The following is a 27,577-nucleotide window of genomic DNA, read 5'->3' as shown; positions in this document are numbered from 1 at the left end:
TCAGGTATTACTAGAACACAAGTGCACCGACTGCTCCAAGTCCTTTGCTACCAGTTTCCAACTTGAAGCCCACGCACGTGGGCACAGGGATCCACAACTCTTAAAATGCGACATTTGCCTAAAGTCATACTCAACACTTGGCACTCTTAAAACCCACTATCGTTTACACACGGGTGAGCGACCCTACCCATGTTCTTCCCACTGCTCGAGAGCATTTGCTACTAAACGGGAACTCAAAGCACACATTGCTGCTGTCGCTGGGGAGCATCCTTATAAGTGCCCCCACTGTTCCGAGACATTTAGATCCAAACGTAAGGTGTACTACAGACACTTAGAAACTCACATGGGCACTGAAAAGTGCGCCATTCCGGCAGTCCATTCAGAGATCATATCCGAAAGAACAATGAAAGATAGAACTTGTCTTTCTCCAGAACAATATCTTGAATCGTATATTTGATAAATTTGATGTAATTCTAATAGAGCGAAACATATAATTAAGAAAATGTTGGCCAATGTCAACATTCTGTATTTGAGTTAAATGCTGCCCTGATAAACAGTTTTAGATGTTAGTTCCAATAGAACATAAATCAAATTACATACCGTACTTTTACGAGATTTGTGCGCTCTAAGATGAGCTTCTAGCCAAGTGTATTTTCATTGGTTTATTACAGAATACAGAATTACAGTAAACATATGTATGTATTTACATACAATAAATAACTACATTTTCAAAATTGGTTTGACTGTGTGCGCCAATTTTCAATTTTTATCATTAAGCTGAAATGAACAATATAATTGTTCAAAGTGTTTACAGAGGAAAAAAAATGAGACAGAAATAATAAGGCTGTCATTCTTGTCAATTGAATGTATAGATTTATAAACCTCTAGGAGCATATTTAAAATATAGAGATAGAGTATTCTTAGGGTTTAAGTATATTTTACTATCTATATTAAATCGTATATGAAAGTGTTTTCAGTCTATTTTTAGTATATTTTTGATGGTCCACTTGATCGAGAACAACGCACTCACACTGTTTGACAGCCCTGGTAAACAGCTGTTCCAAGAAAGAAGGAAGGAGTAGTGAAAACTAGCCAATTTTGTGGAGAATTTATTGTAGATCTGATAAACTTATAGTTTAAGCGCTGAGAACCCTACTAGCTTTTTATGTTAAATACATTTACATACTGAAGACAAATACCAAACAAAAATAAATACTGAAGAATACACCCAAAAATGCAACCGTGCAAAAGTCCAGGAAAAAAAATACATCAACAAAACCAAAACAAATATTTTTTGTGTTAGTTTCGTGCTAAATAGCTAGCCATTTGTTACTAAATATAGTTTAAAACGTGATCTAAGTAGTTAAAGCACATCCCAAACATAATGGCAGCACCGCTGAATCAATGAAAGTGCACGAAAAAGTCAAAGGAAAATTTGAGACACTTGCGACAACGACCTCCAACACAAATACAAAGTGGGAAAAATCGAACAGTATATGTTCGTACGTGTGTGTGTGTGTTTGTGCTCCCATAGAAATAATAGATTGAATTTATAATCAAAAGCACGGCACTGCAGCACACCGTTAATGCTAAAGTAGCCACCAAATATGATATAGTGTTGTGTATAAATGTTTATGTGTACAGTGTGAGTCGATAATGTGCAACAATGATGATAAGCAATCAATAGCGATAAGTGCAAAATTCCATTAACACAACAACAACAACGACAAAGGCCGTCATTCGATCCATCCGAGCACACAGCACACACACACACAACATGGAAGTGGAGGAAACAAGCGACGACGTCTTCCCGCTGGGATTTCTGGAAGTCGGCACCTGGAACAACTCCCACAATGTAGCCTTCAATGACATGAATCTGGATGCGCGAATGGTATGTGACTACGAATATACAAAAGCATACAATATGTATATAGCGACTCTTAACAAAACTAGGGATTCAGTAATGATAGCTCCCATACCATGTAAGATTTAATGCAGTTCAGCAATATATCGAAGAGGATAAAGTGGTGCCACTATCACTTACAGAAACAGGGGGAGGACACAATACGAGTATGTACATATGTACATCTCAATTAGGTCGAAGTGCACACGCACACACCTCAAAACATAATAATATGTGCATATACATATATAAATGTAATCTGATTATAATACGATGGTATGGGTAAATGAATCAACCGACGAGTGGCTTTATCTCCACGGCGAATGGACTGATTGCTGGCGTTTAATAGTCCCAGACCCCGTCAGAGTCGCACTTTCCAGCATTTCCATTCCCCGCCACAATCGGCCAGTCCCTGTTGCCCGTTAGAGCTCTCACTTTTGTGTCCCGGCAAGTGGGCTTATCAATCATTGGGGTTTGGTCATTGACACACACCCACAGGGCTCTGTGTTCGTACTATCCCCACTGGCTGAACAGAACACAGAAGACCCAGAACCGCTGATAGTCATTCAGCATTTACTTACATACATACATCTGTATGTACACAGTTTTTTGTATTATTATTTCCTACACTCCACGCCGTCATGGTCTTCTGCTATAACTGTAAAACGAAGTAGTTTCTTTTATACATAAGCTCAATGCATATTTATGCATACAAACTAAAGCAGTTTTTGAATTTTGAAAACTTTTTCTAAATAACACTTAATAAGCTAGCTAAGTGTCATAGTTTACAGATCAATAAAATAGATGACGAAGTTAGAAAACTTGGCAGATTCACTACTGTAATACACATTTGCCCTTCCAGTTTTGGACTAGCACTGTCCAACTGTGGGGCTTAGCCAGCCCCACCCCGAAATATGTAGAGCTGAAACACAGTCTCAGTTCTAAAACTTTGCCCCCATCTGATGCTCATGTACTTATACTTCATTGTACATCAACTTCACGTACAAATCTCGTCAAAATTATATTCCTTACTTGCAACAAAAAAACGTAAAGTTCTAATGTCAAAAAGCGAGGGACAAATATTAGAAGGAACGCTTCTAATTCCGATCTCTATTTCATTAAAGCGCGAGCCCAAATTTCTGGTTTCTTCTTTTCTTTTCTTCTTTAAACGTTTTTTGTTTGTTTGCTAAAATCTTTGTAAATTATGCATTCACTGAGGGTCCTCGTGGGCTGTGCAATGCAACGCCAGGGAGTGCTGGGCCGCGCTGTGTCTTCGACAAATCTTTGCCGCTTGGCCAGCAGCAAATGGAGCATACCGGAGCCCACCTTTGTGGTGGACGATCCACGGGATATTGAGCTGTCGGATGAAGAGAAATCAGGTCCATTTGTTCCCAATTTTCCGTCGCTTCAGTGTCCCGAATTGTTTTTTTTCCCACAATTTGTGTCGCCGGCTCACCATGACTACGAGCTGATGGATGAGCAGCTCCTTCAAAAGGGGAACGCTGTGATGTGCCACAATGGTCAGCGGCTATGCAGTGACTTTGAGTTGAAGGTGCAACCGATGCCCAAGCTGTTGATCTCTTACTTGAAGTCCATCTTCTACCGCAACTGCGAGGGCTTTCAGGGCTTCAGGGACTCCATGGAATTCACCACTATCAGCCTGAAGTTCAATTGCGACGTGGACCTGGCCATCAATACCTTTTTGGAGGTGGCAATCAGAGAGGCGCACAGCATCGCAGAGGCCAATTACTGGGTGGACTTTGTGAATCCGCATACGGGTCGGGCTCATTATGCACCAGCAACTGCGGAACTCTCAAACTGTCAAAACTTTGGACTTGCAGGCCAGCACTGGAACTACGAGAATGTCAATGGCTGCACCATTGTCAAGGACGGCTTCGAAAAAGAATTTACGGGCACCATTTACACCGATGCCCCCGTAAAAATCATAAAAAATTGGTGTTGCTCTGAGGATGAACTTTGAGCTGAAAGATCTGTAAATGTTTTGCTAACCTGAGCCTGATAGTTGATTGTCAAAGCCCTCGAAGACCCAAATGTATTTGAAATATTTTCTGTTGTCATGATTTAAGTAAAAATTTCGCACAATTTACCAAATTTGCTTATTTATTTATTAATTTTCTAAGATATATTTGTTCATATATTGTTTTTCTGTGTGGACAACGAACTGGTACCTACTCCCTCGCTCTGAGAACGTCGAGGAGTGCGTACGAGAGCCCTGCATTCACTGCACTCATAAAATCACAGTTCTACTCGTTATCGAGTCTTTCCTTCAGTCAGATTCGAATCAGCCCGAGTGCCTAGCCTTGGAGCTGGTGAACTTAGTTTTTGGAAACTTCCACATAAAGAGTTGCCTTTAGGTTTTAAATCAAATTCATATCCATATTTGTGTAATCGTTTTCACAGACCTCTGACAAAAATTCTCAATTGTTTTTCTCATAATTCTGAGAATTATTTTACCAGACGGAAAATCAAATTCTAAATCAAAGTAAAATGTCCGACCGGAACTACGACGATGAGCCCAACGGATTGACAGAATTCTTTTCGGAATCGCTTCGAAATGCGATTACCACAGTCACTCAAGTAACAGCGACAGCCGTGCAGAAAGTGTGTGACGGCTCATGGATGATATTCTCAGCACCCCTCATACTGCTCGGGCCCATTATCTTTGAAATCGAACGCAACCACGGACTCAATCATGTTTGGATTTAATTAAAGGAAATTAAATAAATTTTAGCTATTGGAGAAATACATATTTCAACGATTTATTATTTATTGAGTTACGATTTTTAAATACGTTTTTTGGCGAATTCTCACGTGTCGATTGACTTACGTTCCCGTCCTCAGAGGTCTCACGAACAGCAACTGTAAACCGGAACGACCAATTCTATAAGCTTTCATCCTGTTTGTTATTTCAAGAATATAATTAACTTTTCTTTATAAAAACACAAACCATCCTTTGCTCTTTTTTTTCTTTAGATATGGCTACTCTGCTCGCTGCTGACGACCATCACCTGGGTGACGTACATCACGTTTTACAATCATCGTGTGATCGGGATGCTCATCACAAAGATAGCCAATCGATGGTTCATTAAGGGTGCATACTTTAAGATCGGATCGGTGTCACTGAATCCGCTGGCGGGGAAGATCATGTTCCGTGACTTTGTGTACATCACCTACGATTACACGGTACGGGCGCAGGATGGATACTTTATATTCCGCTGGTGGCGGTCCTATGTGCCCAAGGATGTGTCCGAGGGTAAGCGAGGAATTCAAGCCAAAGGAAATCTATCTAAAATGTGTCCACTTTCCCCCACAGATCTTTCGCATTCGGATACGCGTCTGTCCGTTCAGTTGAATGGCTACGAGCTGCATATCTACAATCGATCGGATCTGTACGATAAGCTGGAGAAGACCTTTGGGCTGGAGCCGTCGCTGCTGATACCCACGGATCTGCTGAGCAACGAGGAGCGGAATAAGCTGAAGGAGCACAACATGAATCTGGAGAACGCGCGTCAGAGTCAGCGGGTGAACAGTGTTAAGAACTCGGAGGCCATGCAGGCGACCACGTGGCGAGATCTGATACCGGTCATCAAGATCGACATCTGTTCGGGTCGCTTTGTATTTGGCAATCGTCTGACGCCCACCACACTGTCCATATCCGTGGAGGAGGCGCACTGCACGTACAGCACCAAGCCGGCGGTCTGTCCTCTGGATCATTTCATGCATTTCGTGAAGGCCAAGGTGGAGAATGCCAAGGTGCTCTTCTGTCCGAGTCCCAAGTACACGGGACTGATTGACGAACCGCCGCGTTACATGGGCGAGGGCTTTGTGGTGATGATGTCCAACCAAATGGATCTATATTTCTACATGGATGAGCCAGGCGTTGTGCCCGAACAGCCCGTGCAGATTGTGCTGCCTAATGGTGATGAGTCGGAGCCATCGCCGCCTGTTTGGGGCATCAATGCGCACTGCCTTAAGGGCACGGACTTCAGCTACGGTCCCTGGGCCGATCGACAGCGGGATCATCTGTACAAATACTTCTATCCATCCGATTGGAAGGAGGGAGAGGTCACACCCACACCGCAGCCGGGCGAGCTGCGCAGCTATCAGTCGTTCGATGTGACGCTGTGTGTGCTCAACGAGGCCACTATCGACATACTCTTCTCGAAGGAAAAGGAAACGAATGCCATGCACATCACTGTTGGACCGGCCTCCTATGTGGAGGTGACAATACCCTGGATCACGCTGCCCGACGGTTATACATCAAAAATACAGGGACAGCTCTTCCATGTGGAGGCCACCACCTCGCTGCAGTACCGCAGTCTCGCGGAGTTTGAGTCCCTGGAGTACAAGGTGCGCATCCATTATCCCACCAAATGGAATGCCCCACAGGACTGGAGCGTGTCCCTGGCCGGGTGCAAGACGAGCGCTTTTATTGTGTACAAGCACAAGTGCTTCTTCCAGGACCTCATCGAGGACTGGGCGAACAAGGCCCGTCCGGATATCCTCAGCTTTGTGCCCTACACGTGCAATTTTAATATCCGCCTGCACGAGTTCGAGATTCTGATGCTGTGCAACGAGTACAATTGGATCGACTGCAGCAGCGCCAATCAGGAGAACAACCATTTGGCCTTCTGCGGCGATGTCTTCGAGATGAGCTTTGCTCTGCCCTTTGACGATTTCCTGCCCAAGACGGTGACGCTGAAGTTCTGGATCCACGGCGAGGGCCTCGACCTCAGTATGTACGTGCCCGAGGTGTCCTCGGTGCGTCCCATAGTTTTAGCCATAGACGAGAATGCAAGACTGTTGACCCGCGAGGGTAAGCTCTGCCGCCGGCCGGAGCTCTATACGAAAAAGTGGCGCAAGATTTGTCAGCGCTCCGCTGGTTGGATTGACTGCTGGGCGGTGCCCATTCTGGCGCTGTCCATTCAGTATGTGTATCATCCGGTGCCGCCGCTAGGCCCCGATCCACAGGCGGACATCACGACGCCCGAGAAGGAGGAGATACTCCTCAGTCCTATGCGCATACCCAAGGTGCGAAAGTCGCCAGTCAGCAGCTGGCAGCAGCCACCGGAGCAGTTTAGTAAATTCGATCCGGGAACCTTGGCGGCGGATCATGTCACCGTGGAGCTGGAGATCGGCAGCTCTGTGCTGATGGCCTACGGGAATGTGCTGCGGAACTTTATCAGCCTGAAGGAGAACATTTTCGGGGAGGATCAGAGCTTCACTGACATGGAGCAGTCGAATGTGAATCTCAAGGAGCCACCAGCACTCAATCCCAAGGATCAGCTGCTGGCCAAAGAGAAGGAGCTGGCCAACAAGTCCATCTCGGAGGTGCAGGTACCAGAGGAGAAGCGCAAACCCTTCGATCCGCGTCTCTATCGGCCGCTCGAGGTGATGGTCTCCGTCATTATACACGACATTCAGGCGCATGTGATGAAAAACTGCAACGATGATGATCCGCCCTGTCCGGTGGTGCTGATCGAACGATTTGGCTTCGAGATGAATAAACGCTACCACGAGACGACGCTCCAGGTGCTCGTCAGTCCCTCCTATCTATTGGCCTCCGATAGCCTGCAGCGGCCGCAGCGGGAGCAGCACATCAATCAGGGACACCTGTTGCTTTCGGCCGTTCAGGTGCGTGGTCATGCGATGTTCAGCAACGAGGGATGCGCCCTGGACGAGGACACACTCGAATATTCTTGGCTGGTGGAAGTGCAGCTGGGCAAGCTCACGGGGAAACTAACGCTGCCGCAGCTCGTGAATGTTGTGACGGGACTGGAGACGCTCATTCTGCTCGCCATCGATCCCGAGAACTGCCTCAAGTCGCCGAAAACGGTACGGAATTGCCATCACGGAGTGCCGAGCAATCTGTGTCCCCAGACCAAGGAGGAGAAGAAGTACAAGTGCCCCTCCTCGGAGGACATCAAGTACAAGATGACGCGTGTGTCGGTGGATGCTGTCGATGTCTATCTGATAGAGAGCGGCACGGCACTGCATGCCTGGATATCGCCCATTCGCCTTGCCAACTGCAATCTGCACGGACAGCGGGTCAAGTCGGGCATCTCTGGACTGCTACCTTCCATTCTGCTGCGTTTATTCATGCTGCACGCCACCACGCCATCGTACAACACCAACACCACGGGCAGCAATCGCTCGGGCAAGCTGCGTCGTGCCGATCAGGACTCGTTAAAATCTCAGGATCATGCGCCCCCGCACGCCAAGGCTTGCGGTAAAAGGAGCTCCAATTCGTTTTCTCGGCGCGATTCGCGTGATGAAGCCACACGAAGGCTGCGGGATAGCTTCTCAGAGCCGCAGGCCAAGCGCACCCCAGAGACGGTAGATCTGTCCGAGAACTGGGTGGAAGTGGGCTGCACCTCGTTGGGACCCATACTGCTAGAGGGAGCTTCGGCACTGCCCATACCCGATCATGAACTGCATCTGGTGCAGCACAAGTGAGTGGAAAATGAGCATTAATTGGTTTTCTTTTTACGCCTCTCTTTTCGCCCTCTCTTCCGTACAGTTTCCTGCGCGAACACGATGCCAAATTCAAGCGTTTGTGGTTCTTGTGGTCCAACAATGGCAGTGCACTGTCCTCCAGCACAGAGATCTCACGCTGTGGCTGCATCGGAGGCTGCGTTTTCTTTGGCAGCAATCGGAATGGACAGAAATTCTTCAAGCCCACAGCACAGGATGTCCTTGATAACTACAACATTGCGCGTTATTTGTGAGTGTGGCTCAAAAATGTGTGCAAAAAATTAGAGAGAAATGATTTACTTTTGTCCCCACAGCATCATCAATAACAACAAGGACTTTGGCTTCGGCGAGAGCATACTCCATCAAGGACAACTTGTCTTCCACACGCCACCCTATAGCCTGAATTGTGTCTCACTCTACGATGCGGCCGACTTCAATGGCAAGGGTCGGCTGTACAGGCCCACTGGCGGGGATTTGCGGAATGGCGGTAGCCTCAAGAAATCGGAGCACTGCTCCCTGCCAGATGGCACAAAGTTCAAGATCGGCGGCAGTGCCAATGCCGCTGTGGAGAAACCAGAGCTGAGCAGCCGCCACAAGTCACGGGAGAGCATCGGGTCACCCAACACACTGGAGAGGCGCAGCAAGCGTTATCCCTGTACGCGTCAGACCTCAGTGGAGGTGCCCTATGCCCGCCTGCTGGATAGCCCCTCCAAGAAGCTACAACTGCAACAGCATGAGGCAGCTGCTGGCGATTCAGGCATGAACATCAAGCGACGCGGCTCCGATTCGAACAGACTGCGAGTGTCGCCGCCCAAGACAAGCATATCGGACTCACGGCTTACGGGCGAGGCGCTGGATGATGAGCATGAGGTAGGTTCAATGTAAGCAAAGAAAATAAATTAAAACTTACATTTGTTCCCCTGCAGATGCCCGATGAGATGTCGCATTCGGCACCGCATTCGCATCCTCTGGAGTTTGAAATTGCCGACATTGCGCTGCACTGTCAGGCACTGGGCGAGCAGCTGCCGCGAGAGGTACAGCGCACCATTTCCTTGACATCGGAGAATCCCTCGGAGATGTTCTTCTCTGCCGAGGAGGACATATCGAATGTGATGTCGCAGCGTGGATCCATGAAGCAGCGCAATAGTGCCAACAGCGGATCCGTCGTGCTCTCTGGCAGGAAGCGTTTCTCTTCAGATTTGAGGTACGCAAATTACTTGCTATTCAAGTATAAGCATAATTGTTTCCCTTTCTTTATTGTGTGCAGCATTGGTGCTCAAAACGAGAACGGCAGCCACACGCTACCCACATATCGCAGCGATCTGGAGATTCATGCCCCAGCCGATGGCAATAAAACACTGCCCAAGCGGCCGCAGAGCACCACAGAACTGGTAAAACTAAAGAACCTTTTATGCTTCTCATATGCTAGGGAGATTTGTTCATTAATTATAATATATACATCCACATTTATACACGAGCCGCGTTTCGCTTTTCTGCTTTTGAAGCCAAGTTTATATCTATCTCACTTTCTGTATCACAAAAATCTCACTCGGCGAAAGAAGCTGCTCAAGAAGAGATTCTGAAAAACTCAGTCCAATGCATGCTTTGTTTATCTTTAAACTTAAGATCTAACTGAACAATCTGTATATTTATATTATTATAAATATTTTACACCACAGTTCCATCAGGAGAACATTGGCTATTCGTGGATGAAATTGTTACAATTTTCTCATTTAGAAATCAGTTAGCTATTGATAAATCTATTATTTCGATCAAGTTCTAGTATTTCATTGCAAAAAATACCAGAATGAGTCCTAGTGGAACCGTGGCATATAACTCTTAAGCGACGTTTTCTCAATGCTAAGTTAACATTTAAAACCCATGATCTCTCTCTTAACTGAACATTGAGTAGCCGTGCCATAAATCTGTAACTATACAACACACCTAAATTCTATTCCTCTCCTCAAAACTCCTCGATCTTCATCATAAATCAAATTAAATAACCAACAAACAAAAAATAAAAACCAAAACAAAAACAAAATACTCATCCAGAACGAAGACGCGAGACGCATTCACGGTCTTGCCACACCAATAAGAAAACAAATAACAAATATCTCATCACGACCTGAGTACCGACATTTTGTTCATGATGTGAGTAGTTCTTAGTTTCCAACCGCAAAAACAAAACAAACCAAAGAAATCCTCTTAGAAAGTAGAACCACAAAATCTCAATGTACCTGTAGAATTTCATTAATTTGTTTATAGATTTTCACATCCATAGATTTTCCGAAATTTACACACGTTTCAGGTGAATGGACAGTTGCATGGACTGTCTGTCAGACAGTAATTAGAGCATGCTTCGATTGGTATTTTAACCTAATCTCGAATCCTAGTTCTAAGTTAAGTTTTCGTTCCATAATTCTTGTGCTTGCGCCACTTTTTGGCTTTTGCCTATTTAGTTGTAGCTAACCCCAAACAAACCTCTTTTATTAATCTTTTCGTTCTCTTCACCACTAAATGTTTCACAGGCGGACTCTCGTGGCTCATCGTCGGGCACTCCATCGCTGTCGTCGAACTCTTTCATCTCTGCCATGTCATCGCAGGAGGATGTGGCTCTGGTGAATCTCCATCAGCAGGTCAATCGACCCATCATTGACTCGCCACTGCTGATGGCCAGCTATCTGAATCATTTGTCGCAAGTCAAGTGCTTCAATTGGAATGGCTGCTCCTTTCCCCTCGGCCCGGATGTCTTCTCAACGCCGCTCTTCAGCGAGAACGAGGATGGAGGTCTAACCTACATTGGCAGCAAAATGTTGCCCCATTTCGAATTGTATTCTTGCTGGCGTGAGATCAAGGTGGTGCCACGCTACGAGAATGCCACGGGCAGCAACAGTTCGGCCACATTCATGGGCGGACCCAAGTCCCATCCTTGGGATCCCAGTGTGCTTTTGAAGGAAGAGGAAGCCGACAAGACCACAAATGGCTTCGATGATGGCGAGTTTATGAGCCTCCAGGCGGAAGGAGGAGCTGCATGCACCTCTGTGGTGGCCAGGCTGAAGGGCCAACTAAATGTCTTCCTCACGCCGCTTCTGCTGGAGGGACTACAAAGGTTCGTATATGGAAAATGTTTTACACATAAATCATATAAGATTTCTTTCATTCATTTGGTTCATTATTCATGCAGGCAAACGCTTTATGAGAATCATACTTTCTGCTTCATCAATTCGTGGGCTAAAAAATATAATTACATTTATTTAGTTTTTCTGATAAAAACACGTTTTAACAACAACAACAAAAAGTCAGCGCTTTACGCGCAAATGTGGGAAACCCGATTCCTGTAGGGCAGCCATATCGTCATTGCTCGGACCGTCCTGATCGCGTGGGAAGGAGTCCATTAGCTTTTTCATATAGGTCTCCTTAGAGTTCTACAGAGTGGATCAATCCACAGATAAAGTATGGACTATATGTAATTGATAAAAACTCACGTCTGGGGCATCGTCCGTTCGCTTGTTCTCTCGCTTCGTTCGACTGAATTCGAAATATTCATTGGGAATCTGTCCCTGACTGTCACCGCCCATTTTCTGTGTATTTTCGCTCTGGCTGTGATGCTCGCCAAGACCGATCGGGCTTTCGATGTTGCCGTTCTCCATCTGGATAAGGTAGCGCGTCGGTTCGCGCTCATTGCTGGCAAGAAAACTGCAAAAAAATGTGTAAACAAATTTAAGCACGTGTGTCGCGGAAGTAGTTATGCTGCCAACCTGTCGACAGCACTGAGCTGTGGTCTCACATTAATGTTATCGTATGGTAGCGGCTTCTCCTTATGTGATTTGGCTTTATTTCGCTGTCGATGTGCCATTCGCGAGAGATGATGGCGTTCGTAGGTTTCTGTATGCTCCAAGGGAGTTTCCTCCCGATCCTCAGCAAGTGGCTTCCCTTCGCTGTGCTCGACCTGATCTTCCTTGAATTCTTCATCCAAAAAGGGTCTGAAACTATCCTCATCCACTTGCTCAATGCCCGCTAGCTCCTTGGGTGGAACGTAAACCGAAGAGTCATCGGCGTTCTCCTCATCGTAATCGAGTGGTGACTGCTTCCACATTTTGGTGGATTCTCTTTCGCGGAATCTGTCCAGGCACTCGAAATCATCGGCATTGCAGTCTTCATCGCTCTTGACAATCGGTTTGGGCTTGCTCTTATTTTTCTTAGTCTTCTGGCATTTGGATAGGTCGACGGGTGGATCCGAGTTGTCGTCGTCTGGCTTGTTCTTGGAGGAAGTTTTCTTCTTGGGGCCTTCTGGAGTTGTTTCGGGAGGATCGCAGGTAGTCCCTGCTGTTTTCGGTAAGATTCGTGTGGAAATTCGGGAATGCGGCCTCTTGGTGCACAGCTTTTTGGGTTTCTTTTCCTCAACCTCATCCTCGTCCTTGCAGTTATCGTTGAGTTGGTCATCCGATGCCAGCAGATCCTCAAATACCTGCTCATCCGTGCCCTTAGCTTGCCTCAACTGGTTTCTTTGACTTGCTTGCTTTGGAAAGTCTCTCCAACTGGTCATAAAATCTCATTCTCATCTACAAACACTCACCGTTCGGGTCCGAGTTGGCATCATCACCGTGATTGCTGTGCTCATCCAACAGCCTGTCCAGCCTGGTCAGATCTTCCAGGGATAGACCATCCAGGGCAGAGCGAACCTCGCCATCGCTTAGGCCAGCTGTTAGATCAGGATAGTTGTGTGGATCAGCATGTTGTGCCTGCGTTTGAGTTCATGAATTAGTTTGAGGTGGACTCTCTGTAAAAGTAGAATGGATACTTACCAGGGGATACGCGTGTAGTAATAAAGGGACTATGGAATATAGTAAACAAAGCTGCATTAAAAGCATTTTCATTTTATCAAACCTAAATTTTATCTTGAGAATAATTGCAAAGCCAACTACGGATTTTATTTGAGTGGGATTGAAACTGTTGCTGTTGAAGTTCGATTTTAGTTTAGTTAAATATTTGTATGTACAGTTTATGGTTGAATGTTCTGTACTGCTTACGAGAATTATTTAAAAGTGCTAAAATGCAGCAACAATTTTGATTACCGATTAAAATGTTTCTTTATCCCTTTCCAGAATGGTTGAGGCCGCCATCCCGACCATACAGTCAATGCACCTGCTCTCGGTCGTTAACTTCATTCACACGTCTTGCATTGCCAAGGTGAACAACGACAATATACTGAAGAGAGACCAGAGCCTCAGCTACTGGTCGCAGGTGCACTCCAACTCGAAGCGATCCACCACAGAGCGACATCTGCAGGGACCCGGAGACTCGTTCCTTAGCGATGTCTACGAGGAGAGCATCTCGACCAAGACACAGGGGCTGATTGTGCTGCCAAAAGTCAGCATAACGATGCTGCAATCCTCCATTGTGGAGGAAGTGATATCCGTGGCAGCACTGGACAATGTTCAGGTAAGAGTTTGACAATCTCTAAGCAAAAACAGAATTAATGTTGTCCATTTGTTTGGCAGGATCTCAGCTGCGTCTCGCTGCTGACCTTCTACATGGAGGGAATCTCCACGAAATTCCATTTGGGCAAAACGACGCGTGCCTCCATGCATAACGTGTACATCCAGCAGACAGTGCAGTCGGGCAACAGCCACAAGAAGGGCGGCATTATGAAGGGAACGCGTGCCCTGCTGGCGCATCTTTCCTCGCAGACGCGGCCGGACAATGTGCAGGGGGAGCCCATTCTCATAGAGACATCGGAGAAGCAGCTTGAGGAGCTCGTCATTACTCTGGACATTGGACGTGCGCATGCACAGCTGCGACGCCTGAAGACGGAGGGTCAGTCCTGTGCCCAGGACTCACCCATTATTGTCACTGCCATTCCGGAGCACAAGAGCAAAGTGCTCTTCGAGTGCCTGAAGATGCCGGAGAGCACGGGCATCGAGAGCATCGGCTACATCATGTTCGAGTGCGGCCTGGAGGGTGTCGGCGTGAAGATAGTGAAGCGTTCGCATTTTGAAAAGTCCGAGAACAGCAAGGAAGAGCTGGCCGAGATGGCGGGCGCAGGAGGCGAGGGTGTGTCCGCAAGCGGTGGCTTCAATCTCAACGATCTGGTGGGTCAGGGTGCGGCAGGCAACGAGGGAGGAGCAGCAGCACCCTCCTCGGATGCTGGTGCCACATCCAAGGCGGAGGCTGCCTGGCGCATGATCACCAAAAAGCCACCCACACCAAAGACACCCAAGGAGAAGTTCCACCAGGCCCTGGACAGCGTCATGGTGAGCGAGAGCTCCACCTCTGGGGCTGACCAGAGGAAATCCACACCCAAACCTCCCGACGAGGATATAGAAAAGGGACCCACAGCGACAGGTAATCAAGGAGCTCCGAAGAGCGGGGCAGCCGGTGGCAGCAACTCCAAGGATGCCTACGACAAGGTGCTCTCCAATGTCAAGGAAACCGACAAGACCTCCTCCTGTGTGATCGAACTGAAGGCCGTGTGGTTAAACTTTGCGGCACCGCCCTGTGTGCCCATCACCCGAAAGATCGATTTGACGCGTCTCGACTGGAATCTGCTGAGCACTGCCTCGCCAGCCATCACCGCTTGGATGAATCCCAGCAATCGGTTGGCCATCAAAGTGGTTGCGCTGCTGAAGGCGTTGCACACGAGACAAACGGCAGTGGCCGCCTGTCTCATGGCAGAGGCCATGGACAATGAGAAGATCCAACGGAATCCAAAGATCAAGAAGGTGAGGCAACATTTTTGTTTGTATTCCTGAGAGTGATGAATCTGTAACAATGCATTTGTAGAGTCGCTATGCCAACAACTATACGCTGCTTTCGAAGACGCTGCAGGAAGATCCCAGCTGTCAGCTGTGCTACATTATGCAGAAACTAGTCCTGGACGAGGGTGTGCAGCGCATTGAGCCCATCTTTAAGCAGGGGGATGTACCACATCTTAATACGCTGCGTCAGGTGAGGCGCTCTCAAGAGGCTACATCTTTTCCAAGCCACGATATAACCCCTTTTCTTTGTAGGGCATCATTGTGCTGAGTCGCCAGTGGAAGAATACTCTTTACAATCCGATACTCTTTGAGCATCAGTACAAGAACAAGCTGGCACGGCCCATCAATGTGACATTCTCGTTTCCGCAGAACGAGGAGGAGGCGGAGAATGATGAGTGCGAAGGTGATGTTGAAATGGGCGCCTATGCGGGCGTCGGCGAGAATCCGGAAGAGAGTGAGAATGCTTTATTACTTGGGCAAACACAGCATCATCGAACTCACATTGGTATTTTTTTGATTAACGCTCTCTCTCTTTCTCTCTGGTCTACCTCCTCTCTCTCTCTCCTCCTAACCTAGTTATCTATGTATAGTTCTCTTAAACAGCCTCTTTCCCTCCTTTTCCTATTTCCTATTTCCACACTTTCTTGCACGGATTTGTTGAATGTGTGTTATATAGTCTCTTTTAGTCTATCTCTCCTTTGTTTAGCTTTGATCTATCCACTATTTTCCCTTCAACTTCCCCCCAATTCTGGGTGTCTCTCTCTTCTTGTACACTCCTCCTCTCGCACACATACACACACACACATACGTTTTGTTAAATGCTTTAAGTGTTCACACATTCATATTGTTTGATGCTTTTGCGTTTGCATTATACTCGTACTACAATACAAACTATTCTTTATTCTATCCTTTCTGGCTATTATCTATCCTCTATATAGAACTAAATTTATAACTAAATGTGTTGTACACTAAACGGAACTTTTCAGTGAACCCAAAAACAAATAGTAGAACTAAACTGTCGTAAACAGACTTTGAAATGAGACAAAAGTTCAGCTTAAAGTTCACAAACAAGCAGAGCAAAGAAATTGTCGTTGCAAAATAACTGCAAAGCAACGAGCACAATGTAGCTGAAAGCGGAGTTGAAAGCTTCGTAGAAAGCTTAATTTAAAGCGTAGACGAAAAATACAAAAACACTGCACCAGTGCAAGTGCGCACATTGCTGTTTAGCTCAGCTGAGAGCTCTGCCATTGATCAACCCTCAAGCAGGGCTCTGCACGCGCCTTTTGTGTGCATAGACGTAGCTCCAGTTGGACGTAAAACTGAGCGTAAAACGTGAGCGGCAGCGCCGCAAGCTAATGTTTTCGAGCTTTGACTGACAAAATATTCAAGTTTAGTTTCGCCACAAACTGTATTTACTCGTAGATGCTTCAGTTCATTCAATATAAATGTAACAGAAGTACTGAGAGAGCTATACAAAGCCGAAACTGCCCGTGCCAAAAGCCTCTCAGCTTATTTTGTTGGGACTTTTTAGTTGTATGAAATCATTGTATGGTCCACTGATTCTATGATCGTATAAATGTGATTTATGTGTTGGTCTCTTAACACTTTCGTTTACTGTACAACCTTGCAACACAAAAATGAAGAAAAATATTAAAAAAGGTTACCAAATTATTACTCATCAAATTCCCTATACCCTTCACATTCATAGAAAACAATCAGTATGGCGGACTATCTTATAGCCATGAAGCGGCAGGCCATCATGGAGCTGCTTCTCAGCGTTCGACTTCGACATCACCGAATATCCATAACCCGCGTCGTGGGTAAGTTTCACCCTTTCACCCAGTACTCGGGCTTACTCACAATTGCTTCTCATTGCTTGTCATTTGTTGTTCTAATCTGCACCCCGCATTTCTGCTGCATCCCCGCTCTACGCTTTAGGCTGAACAAAGTGCACAGCAAAGCCTCGAATAATTCACATGGAAATTCATCTCGTTCCAGCATACAAATGTTGCCCATTATCTCGGGGTTGGTGGAGAAGCAAGTTCCAGAATTTGGTATGTATTCAAGAACATTCTCCAAGGGATTTCTTGCTAAAAGTTTTTAACTTTTGCAGAATATGGAGCCCTTCAGGAGGGTTCTCTCAGTTCAACCAATTCGGTCAACAAATTCTGGTTGGGTGCTGAGAGTCACAAGGAGGATCTTTACTTCTGGATGGCCAAGCAGCAGGACAACAAAAAGAAAGAGCACTTTGCCGAAAAAGAGCATGCTCGTCCTGCTCCTCCGAAGATCCCTGGACATACCCAAACGCGCAGTGGCATTATGCAGGATTCGATCAAGCTGTTGGATGCTCATTTGATCTTTGAACCGTTGCTCACTTGCTTGGGCGTCATGCCCCAGCAGATGATCAACAAGTTCTCCAATGCAGACATCTCTTCGCTGGAGAATTTCGGTACAAATCTCTCGCTCATTGGCACTTTCGATTCCATACGCGTTGACATTGTCGTGAGTGAGGCAGGCGACAAGAAGAATCCAGCCCAGAAGCCGGCAAAAATGAACAAGAAATCGAATGGCAGGGCATCCATTATGATGGATACTCCGCTGTTTCTGTGCGAGCGCGTCGGCGTTGAGCTGGAGGTGCTGAAAATGTCCGATGGGGCAGTGGATCAGGCCCGACAGAATGTCATCTACATGTCGCGGCGACAGCTGAAGAAGCACACGAGTACTGTGATCAATTTCAGCCTCAATGTGAGGTTCATTTCGCAGCAGGTGAATATGCCGCTGCTGCGACTGCTACATCAGATCTGCAACATGTATCAGAATGTAAAGGATGCCCAGAATGAGTTCCACGATCACCCAGAGCTAAGCAAAAAGAGTCAGACCAAGGATGAATGTAGTTTGGGTAAGCTCTGAAAGATACAGTTCTGGATCTAATTACAAATTTTCCTTCATCTTCTACAGCTTCGGAGCCCACGGATATCCTCGGTTTTAATTCAGTCTCTGAACGTTTTGGCCATGGCGAGAGTTATTCGGATGAGCGTTATGACAAGTTCAACGAGACGATGCCAACAATGCCGGCATCTCGTACGCGTCCAGGTGGCCTGGCGCCTATCATACAGCTGACACCGTCACCAAATGCAAAGAATCGTCCACAGAGCTTCGCTCAGAAGCTGCGTTCCACTGGCAAGTCGGTGAAGGGCAAGCTGGGCTACACCAATCTCAATGAGTCGAGTTCGTCGCCTCTGCGGGACAGTCCCACCATGTCGCTGCACGAGCAGAATATCCTCAAGTTGGCCACCGAATCGAAGGCCTCGCTGAACGGCGGCTGTGCCACCAGCATGAGTGGCGACTACCAGAACACTCTGACCAAGGGTATGTCATCGATGGCCCCCCTGCTGGAGACGCCCAACTGCTGGAAGACCATCTACCATCTGCTGGAGTTGTACGGCACGATGCCAGAAACCAAGACGGTGGTCCAGAGGAGCTCGCTCAATGAGCACAAGAAGCCGTCGGCGTTTGTCAATGATGAGGATGATTTGGCCAGTGCTCCCACGCCATTGCCGCAGCATCGCGAGATGCTTATCATTGATGGGCCGTCCCAGGAGCGAACTCGCCTGATTGTCTTTGGTGTGGCCAAGATTCACAAGACCCGACTGCTGGCCACACTCTCCGGGCTCAAGCTCGAGTCAGAGATCACCACTCTAAACAGCACGGCCACGTGGCGTAAGAAGGCGCGTCCCGTCTCTCTGGAATGCTCGCTCACCGGACAAGTGGGACGAGCCATGATTGTCCTGCTGGAAGGTGTGGCTCCCAGTCAGCAGTAAGTATAGCAAATCCTCCTCTTGTCTGTTGCACGCTAACTCTTGTGTTTCGCTTGCAGAACCGTTGTGAAAGTAACCGTTGGCAAGAGCCAGACGCTCTACTCGAGCCTCTCCAAGCGTGGCAAGGACAAGAACAGCGGCCTGCTCTCAATCGGTGCTGTTAACATAGACATACCGCAGCATCCAGTGGCTCTGCACGGCATGATGACGCGCAGTTCCAAGCAGCTATCATCCACCATACAAGAGCTGAGAGTAAAACGCAATTCGGGTCGCTCCACGCTGCGTTCATTTACAGCCGAAGAGCCAGAGTCTCCATTCCATGCCCGAAACTCTGGCGGTGCCAGCAGTGCGGCCGGTGTGGCCAGCGAAATGCGAGAACGTACCGTCTCCGGCGGCGGTGGAGCACAACAGCAGCCGCAGCAGGCGGCACGCAGAGCCGCTCACATGACCCACTCGAAGTTGGGCGGAGCGGCGGCACAGCATCAGAATGGCTTGCTCCAGCCGCTGGTCATGCAGTTCAATATACTCCTCCAGAGTCTGTCCATCAATGCAGCGCTGCTGCCCTCGCTGCAGGCTCAGTACCGAATGAATCATGTCAGTTCCATGGGCGTCACAGGCCAAAGGGCTAAATTTGTCATCGACTTGCCCACCCACACGCTGAGCTTCAACACAAAGATTCAGGTGAGTTGCGCTTTGCTCTCAGATCTTTCCTTTGACTAACTATTTTGCATTCCTTCAAGAACGAAATGAATCTGCCATCGGAGGCATGCATTGGCCTGCCGCCCGTTCATGTGTTGGCCGAGTACATTCCAGACAATCGCCAGGATCAGACGGAGAGCATTGAGGGAATTGTGCTGCGGCAGGGTGGCTATGTGAATGCCAGTGCGGAGATTGGCGAGTTCGAGCGCTGCCTGACCACAGATTTGCTGAATCACTTGGTGTTTGTGCAGAAGGTTTTCATGCGCGAGATCAACGAAGTGCTGCAGAAGGTCTACGGCGGGGAGAAGCCCGTTCCATTGTGGACCGAGGAGAGTGGCGACAGTTCGAGCGTGCAGGAATCTACGCTGAAGCGGATTCTTTTCTCCATTAACATTTCGATGAAGAGGATACAGTTGACGGCCACCACGCCCTGCTCCTCGGCGGTGCGCTTTGAGACGGGCACTCTGGAGCTGCAGCTGTCGAATCGGGTGAAGAATCTGGGGGACATGAGCAATCGGAAGCTGTTCTTCAAGGCGCACATTGACTTTAATCTGTCGCTGGGACAGATCATTAGGAATGTGATCTTTGACGAGGCGGAGCCAGAGTTCCAGCAATATGCCTTCTTCCACACGACCATCGGCCTGCGCAATGCCTTCCAGGATGAGCTGCTCAACGAGGACAAGGAGCTGATTCTGCTCACGTTGAAGCGACCCCTGGTCTACATCCAGCCGATAGCCGTGGACAAGGCCATATTGGTGTGGCTGAACTACAAGAATGCCTACGAATACTGGGCCGAGAAGCGTGCCAATCTCTGCTACGAGCACAGCCAGGCAACGGCACAGCAGCAGCAGCAAGTCTTTGATCGTGTGGCCTTTGGCCAAATAGCAGGCTCCAACTTGTCTACACTATTCCTGCAGCTAACTGTCGAGGATATGGGCATATGTTTGCCCTTGAAACAAGTGAATACTGTGGTAGGTGCATCTGCACACTTCATTACAAGAATTTCCTCATTTAACTCAACTTTTTCTAGTCATTTGGCTCTCGTTCGTATCAGGATTTCGATGCCAAAGGAGCTGTTGTCATCACACTGGAGAATACCATCATTTCGGCCTGCAATTCGGGCGCACTGGTGTCCAAGGGCAAGTTCCAGGGTCTGTGCCTTCGATTTGCCGATGATTTCGAGACAAATCTGGATGACTGGAAACCCACCAGCGGTGAGCCCATAATGAATGTGTGCGTGGTGTCTGAGGGCACCTTCGAGGTCTGTTCACGCACCACCGCTGCGAAGAAGGGCGAGAATGCCAAGTGGCTGCTGAATGTCAAGTGGCAGATGGAGGGCGTGGATATCCATCTGGACGTCAACATTGGAAAGCAGCTGAGCTCGTTGGGGCACACGTTGACGATGCTGACGGGCTTCGAGGAGGAGGACACGCAAATGGAGTCGCCGGACAGCGATGAGGGGGATCAAAGCTGCCGAGACACTTATGTGCGGCGTCGCGGAGAGTTCGACAATCTGCCCGCTTTCGTCTTTGATCCCACCATCGACTCGAAGAAACGTTCGTTCATGATGGAGAAGGAAATGGCCGAGCAGCTGAAGATCATCAATGATCTGAGAACACTGGGTGCATCCCACAATACGGTGGCGCATGAGGAGCGACGGCTGCAAGAGCTGCAGGCCATCTGCTACAAGTACTTCCGGCGCGACATGATCCAGAAGTGGAAGCGACCCTCGCTGCGGCGATCCCTCAAGAACTACAGTCGCTCGCATTCGTATATTGGCGGGGGAGTGGGACTGCCCGGAGTGGGCGGAGTGCCTCCATCGCTGGAGAATGGCAGCCACAGCTATGCGGGCCGCAGACTGGACACCATTGCCTCCAACGATGAGATCTCCAGCCTGCAGAGCACTCCCGCTTCCTGTCACTCGCGCAGCGCTTCCCTCAAGACGGCCGGCGGTGGAGGAGTAGCAGGAGTCGGCATTGTCAATGCTTTGGGCAGGGTAACCTTCACAGAGGCCATGCGCCAGACATCGCTGCCCAATGCGGACACGGACACAGAGACGGCGGACAACGAGTTGGATTGGCGCGGCGACTGCACGCCCAGCGAGATGGATGTCGATGGCATATCCGTGGAGATGCGACGCAAGCACGGACATGGCCAGAAGCAGGCCGAACCGAACATTGACTTTGAGCTGGACGTCAAGGTGCTGGTGAACTCTGGCAAGTGTGTGCTGCACACCAAAGACACGGGAGAGGAGCGCCAGGGACAGGGCTATGCGGCAGCAGGAGGTGCCGGAGCTGCTGGTGCGGCTGCCTCGAGCGTCAAGTCGCACAAGAGGGAGCGCAGCATTGGCAACGATTGGGGCAGTCCCACGCCATCGCGTAGACAGCGTGACAAGAGCAAGTTGCGATACAATGCCAATGCCCTGCTGGCGGATCTCACCATCTTCCACATACCCGGGCTGGACGTGAAGCTGCACTATCAGTCCAAGACGCTGGCGGAGCAGGTTAACCATCAGCCGGATCCATCGATAGCAGCCACACCGCACGGACCCCGCCGTATAGGCAACAAGCGAGCCACACTCTGCGCTTGGATGACCCTTCAGAGCATACCCGAGGAGACCATCATTTCGCCGCACATTCTCGAGTTCCTTGAGCAGACACTGGAGCCGATACCCACGCGGCAGTCCAGCAGTGTGCCTCAGACGCCCAACCTCAATGCGGCTGTTAATTTGGACATTCTGCCCGCCAACTATGTGACTTATGCGTCATTCCCTGTGGATGTCATCGTCTACTTCCACATGCAACCGTCGACGTTCCGCTTCAGCTGCCTGCCTGTGTCCCGCGTGGAGTGTATGTTGCAGCTGCCCAGCCTGGACATTGTGTTCAGCTCGAAGCGCAGCAGCGAGGAGGAGAACAGCTCCGGCAACCACTCCAGCAACCACACGCACCCAGAGCCACTGCCAACGGGCGGACTGAGTGTCACCGGGTGTCTGGCCGACTTCAATGTGTTCATCTTCCATCCGTATGGCGGTAAGAAGACCTCCAAGGAGACTCAATTCTCGCCCTTGAGCGACAGCGAGCGCAAGGATTCGCTCAGCATCAATGTGGAGTTTGTCAAGTTTCATATCACGCGCTGCCGCAAGGTCTACATCGAGCCGTTGCCCAGCTCCAAGCGAGGTCTCGACCACTCGCGCGCTGTCATTCGCTTCTCCACCATCGTGGACATTGGCAGTGCCAGCTTCAAGTATGACATGCGTCGGCTGACGGAGATTCTGGCCTTTCCCAAGGCTTGGTACAGACGACGCATTGTGCGACGTCTCTTCCTGGGCGATCTCAGTGTCCACCAGCAGCAACAACAACAGCAACAGCAGCAGCAGGCTAGCGGAGGTGGTGCGGATACACCCACAGGCTGTGCCCCGGCCACGCCAACCCCCAGCGAGGACGCAGGGCGGGCGAAGGATAAGATGCGTCTAGACTTTGAGGCACAGCCAACACAGCAGCAGCAGCAGTTGGGACACTTTGGAGCTGTGCGCAAGCTCAAGAATCTGGGGAAATCCTCCAGTGCCGAGTCCTCGGGAACGCCTCCCTCCGAGAACAACCAGATCACATCCTGGGAGACGCTCGTGCTGTTTGCCGTGAACTTCACGAAGCTGAATGTGCAAATGAACATTGGGAATGTGTGCGGAAACGTGGTGTGGCTAACGAAGGACTTCCAGTCGGATGGACGCCTGTCCATTGGCAGCACCGGCTACAAGAACATGTACGCGGGCATCTACCTGGGCGGATCCGCTCTGGATGCCAAGGGTGGCATTGTAGGCGGTAGCTTTGAGGTGAACAAGATCAACAAGCGATTCCACATCAAGGAGGAGGCTGGCATGGAGCCCTACCATACGCTGGGACTGAGCTTCATGGCCCTAGAGCTGCGACTGGACTACATGGGCACCTCGGTGCTGATGACGCGCATCAGCAGCTTCTCCGCGGCCATGAAGGATGAGTGGCGCACCGCCTCCCAGGCAGCAGCAGCGCCCGCTCATGGCAAGGATCAGCCGCGTGCTCTGATCTTTATTCACGGCGATCTTAGCTGGGATCAGCTGCAGATTATGATCTCCAAGTCGACAACGGCGGATATGTTGAAGATGTACTTCAAGCTGGAGGAGTTCTTCACGCAGCAATTTAAGTCCTCGAAGCGAGTCTTCTCCAGCCTGGAACCCCGCCTTCAAGATCGCACGGCCAGCATCAAGCGACGGCAGCAGTTTAAGAAGAAACCCAACGGCGAGCTGGCAGCGCCTCAGGGCGTACCCACGGGCATGATTGGTGACAACACGGATGCCCGGCACCATCGTCACTGGCAGAAACCCCTAGCCCAGGCTGTTGGTCTGGTTGTGCCTTCTCTGGTCACACGTTTGCCACGCCATGGCAACGTCCTGGGCGGCACAGTGGAGCTGCGTGGGCAGAACATCTCGTTGGCCTGCTTCCATGGCATCAACTTCAAGTCCAAGTCTTGGGCGCTGTTCAGCCTGAGGTCTCCCTCGATTAACTTCGCCACTGAAGCGCGACAGATGGAGGAGTCGGGCTCCCATGAGGTGCTGGTCACGCAAACACTCACCTCCTGCCTGGGCCAGAGCACCGAGGTGCAGCAGCAGCAGAATCACTCGATGGCCATTGTCAGTCGCATTACGCGCAACATTATCTTCCCGCCACAGTTCAAGACGCTCAACGAGTGGTTCCACTATGCGTTTGCCAACAGTGAGATTGATGGTGAGTGCCCGCCCCTAAATTGTATCCCTCACTGATGATTGATTAACATTTATCTTCCATTTGTAGCTGTGGATCGCTTCCCCATTATGGAGTGCGAGCGGGAGATAGCATCCAATTCGATTGAGCGAACGCGTGCCTCTGGCAGCACCAGCTCCGCCAAGGCACAGGAGCACAATCACAACCGGGAGGTTATCTTTGCATTGCCCAGCCTGCAGCTGCACTTCAAGACTGAGCACAAACAGGGACCAACCACGCCAGAGCCAAGTGGTAAGCAAACATTCATCCATAATCTCAATGCAAATGCTAACTGGAATCACGATCCTTTCTTACAGAAACGAAGCCCGAGGTTTTGTGCAGCTTCATCACAGAATTCGATGATCACATCTTTGTGACTGTCGATGCGGATGCCTTCTTCTTTCTGCACGATCTCGTCACCTCCTATGTGACGGAAAAAGAGAAGGTGGTAAGTCTTCCATTCTCTGGTTGTAGCATTTTATTAATTTTCATTTCTTCCTTGCCAGATTGGAGCTCAATCGGCGCGAGCTGCCTCGCCCAATCTTTCGCAGAAGACCAACCTGAAGCCATATCTGACGGAGGAGATACTCAAAGAGAAGCGTAGTAATTCCAATACGAACCTAACTGCCCAGGGCAAGCAAATGAGCGCCAGCAAGAGCAGCCTGGAGCCACTGCAGGGCAGCCACACGAACCTAGCGAACTCAACGACCAATGTGTCACCGACGGCGAAAACGGCTGCAGCCGCAGCAACAGCAGCAGCAGCAGCAGCATCATCGACGACGACCACAACATCGACAGCGACAGGAGCTACAAACGATGTCAAAGATGGAGGAGGCACACATCAGCCACAGCAGCAGCAGGCAAATGCAGCAGCAGCTGGTGGCTTGGAGGCATCCCCGCCAAGCTTTGATATCGAATCGTTTGTGCGTGACTGGCGGCACTTTGAGTGCCAGACATGGCATCTGGAGCCAACAGTTCGCCTGCTCTCCTGGGCGGGCAAGTCCATCGAGCCTTACGGCGTCGACTACATACTCAACAAGCTGGGCTTCAGTCACGCCCGCACCACCATACCCAAATGGTTGCAGCGCGGCTTCATGGACCCCCTGGACAAGGTGCAAGCACTCATGATGCTTCAGCTGCTGCTGATGGTGCGAGAGAACAAGGTGGAGAGGGATCGGGATCGGGAACGAGACCGCGACCGGGACCGTGACAATGGTAGCGCCAGCGGCAGTGGCAATAGCAAGCAGCAGCAAAATCATCGACCATCAACGAACTAGCATCCATGGCATCTATATATGACAATTGAAAATTATCCAAGTCGTTCGTTCGTTTAAGTTTAAGTAGCAATGTATAGATTTTTTAACCGTGTAAAGTTTTTACATAATTTATTATTCCGATTATCCCTTCGTCTCGTGGCCTGCCTGCATGCTTTCTACTCGCGGTATTATTTAGCCAATAAGGCAGCTTCTTCTACTACCTTCTACACATGTATATCCTTCCTTGTATTGTAAATGGTTTGCTCTCGTTTCCCCAACTCTCTCTTTTTTTAAGCGTACTAATATAATCATTTTATAGATGTGTAAAGTCAAGTGTTTTGTGTAATTTGCTCAATTTTTGCGCTTTGTAGTTATCATTACAGGCTTTTTGTTGTTTTTAGGACATACCTACATAGATACTCGTACATAAATACATACTGATACATATATCATGCAACAATGAGCAAAGCAATTGTGTTTAAACTATAAGTAGCTCTAATTGATTATACAGAAATATACAATGCGAACAAAAAACTGCACATATTTTTGATGATTTTTAGAACCAGATCCAAATGATTGACGTAACGATAGGGTGGCGATGCGTCTAATAGTTTTACTATTGAGAATGCCAAACTTATTTTGAAGCAAAAGCCTATTTCGCATTATTTACAACATTTTCTATGGTTAAAAGGTTACAACTTGAAGGTTGTGTTGGCATTAAGCCATGAAATTATTACGCACATGGCACGCCTCTGGACTGGCCAAAATTAATAATGATTGCGTTCCCCCCTTGCTTGAACATTAAAAGATACAAAAGGAATACGGATCATTGATGCGGAAATGATCTCTTCTGAAAATAAGACATTTTTGTTTTACTATAAATAAAGTATGTAAGTTCTATAAATAAAGACCACTGAAGGGTGTCATCTAATAAACGATCGCTGTGCAACAGTCCAAGCAATAACCACCACATTTTTGGATACTCCAGAACTACTCCCGAACTTCTGAGAAACGGAACTAGTCGTTGCCTAATTATTCCACGATTACACTATGCCCTTGTACAGCAGATATACATACATATGTACATAGGAACAAAAAAAATGTTCCAGTTAATTTTCGCTTGACTTTGACTGCTTCACTGCTCCACCAATCCGCTTCCTTTCGGGCCTCGCCGGATCCTGCTCCTTAGACCCTTCCACGCCCACTACTTTGCTACGTTTTTGTGATGTTTTTGTGTGTTGCTTGAGTAAACTTTGGATCCGCTGCGTGTATCCGTTTTTTGTTTTCCTTCTCTGATGCTGCCTGAGCGGCAGTGCAAATGTTTTCCTCGCTTCGCTTCGCCTCGCTCTGCTCTCGTCTTTTCTTGGGGCCTTTCAACATTTTCTTTTTCTCTTGTCCCTGTGCTTTACATTTTTTTCGGAGGCTGAGGCTCAGCCTGAGACTGCGACTGAGGCTGGGCCTGTGTCTCTTTGTAAACATTTCATTTTCCATCAAGGTTGCGTTTTTAATTATCTTTTCTTTCTCTGGTTGCTCTCGATGTGATGGGTTCCTTCCGCTTCTTTTTTTTCTTTTCTTTTCTTTTCTTTTTTTAGCATATTAGGTTCAGGCTCTTTCTATTTCTACATCATTTTGTGTGGCCCTCTCCGCTGCACATCCCCGAAACAGTTGCCACGAAAGTTGATGAGCTTTTCACGCATTGTAGGCGCGCGCGGAATAAAAACTCAGCGCCTGATGGGGGATGCTGTGGATGAGGCCCTGTGGCAAGGGTCGTGTCAGTTTAGCTCCGTTCGGGTCTTTTCTGAATGCGAGTGGTTTACTTTGGAGATTAGTTTATCTAAAGTTAATGAGGGTTAAAACTAATAGGCGAATGGCTTAA

General features: G+C 48.6%; 3 protein-coding genes across 9 annotated transcripts; 2 read left to right on the top strand and 1 right to left on the bottom strand.

Annotated features, from left to right (window-relative positions):
- The first annotated feature begins 1,247 nt into the window (after positions 1-1,247).
- On the top strand, positions 1,248-26,244 carry LOC117584561 (transmembrane protein KIAA1109 homolog). 5 transcript variants are annotated; one of them, XM_034273523.1, is made up of 23 exons: positions 1,248-1,891; positions 4,898-5,177; positions 5,238-8,376; positions 8,445-8,648; positions 8,713-9,268; positions 9,325-9,602; positions 9,666-9,789; positions 10,451-10,549; positions 10,927-11,507; positions 13,504-13,840; positions 13,900-15,120; positions 15,182-15,346; positions 15,409-15,661; positions 16,865-16,976; positions 17,095-17,210; positions 17,270-18,055; positions 18,115-18,973; positions 19,034-19,655; positions 19,715-20,644; positions 20,704-24,430; positions 24,497-24,697; positions 24,763-24,893; positions 24,952-26,244. In XM_034273523.1, the coding sequence occupies exons 1-23, from the start codon at positions 1,778-1,780 to the stop codon at positions 25,720-25,722; spliced, it is 15,606 nt and encodes a 5,201-aa protein (XP_034129414.1). In that variant the 5' UTR covers positions 1,248-1,777; the 3' UTR covers positions 25,723-26,244. The 5 variants fall into 5 exon arrangements, with proteins under 5 accessions (XP_034129414.1, XP_034129411.1, XP_034129412.1 ...); XM_034273520.1 differs by lacking the exon at positions 10,451-10,549 and having other exon boundaries at positions 24,763-24,890; XM_034273521.1 differs by lacking the exon at positions 10,451-10,549 and having other exon boundaries at positions 1,249-1,891; positions 15,409-15,610.
- LOC117584564 lies at positions 2,947-3,968 on the top strand. The gene has a single exon (XM_034273527.1). It carries the CDS (start codon positions 3,108-3,110, stop codon positions 3,882-3,884), a length of 777 nt encoding a protein of 258 aa, XP_034129418.1. The 5' UTR covers positions 2,947-3,107; the 3' UTR covers positions 3,885-3,968.
- On the bottom strand, positions 11,659-13,336 carry LOC117584562 (neurofilament heavy polypeptide). Of its 3 annotated transcripts, none has more exons than XM_034273526.1 (5): positions 13,204-13,336; positions 12,975-13,140; positions 12,157-12,928; positions 11,884-12,094; positions 11,659-11,769 (listed from the first exon to the last, which is right to left on the bottom strand). In XM_034273526.1, the coding sequence occupies exons 1-5, from the start codon at positions 13,273-13,275 to the stop codon at positions 11,698-11,700; spliced, it is 1,293 nt and encodes a 430-aa protein (XP_034129417.1). In that variant the 5' UTR covers positions 13,276-13,336; the 3' UTR covers positions 11,659-11,697. The 3 variants fall into 3 exon arrangements, with proteins under 3 accessions (XP_034129417.1, XP_034129415.1, XP_034129416.1); XM_034273524.1 differs by having other exon boundaries at positions 11,659-11,823; positions 13,204-13,331; XM_034273525.1 differs by having other exon boundaries at positions 11,660-11,823; positions 12,157-12,913; positions 13,204-13,331.
- Positions 26,245-27,577: the final 1,333 nt, after the last annotated feature.

The sequence above is a fragment of the Drosophila guanche genome, unplaced genomic scaffold (assembly GCF_900245975.1).
Source record: "Drosophila guanche unplaced genomic scaffold, DGUA_6, whole genome shotgun sequence".
Lineage (NCBI taxonomy): Eukaryota > Metazoa > Arthropoda > Insecta > Diptera > Drosophilidae > Drosophila > Drosophila guanche.
Note: the sequence above shows the minus strand (reverse complement) of the source record. Positions and strands in the feature narration are given on the sequence as shown.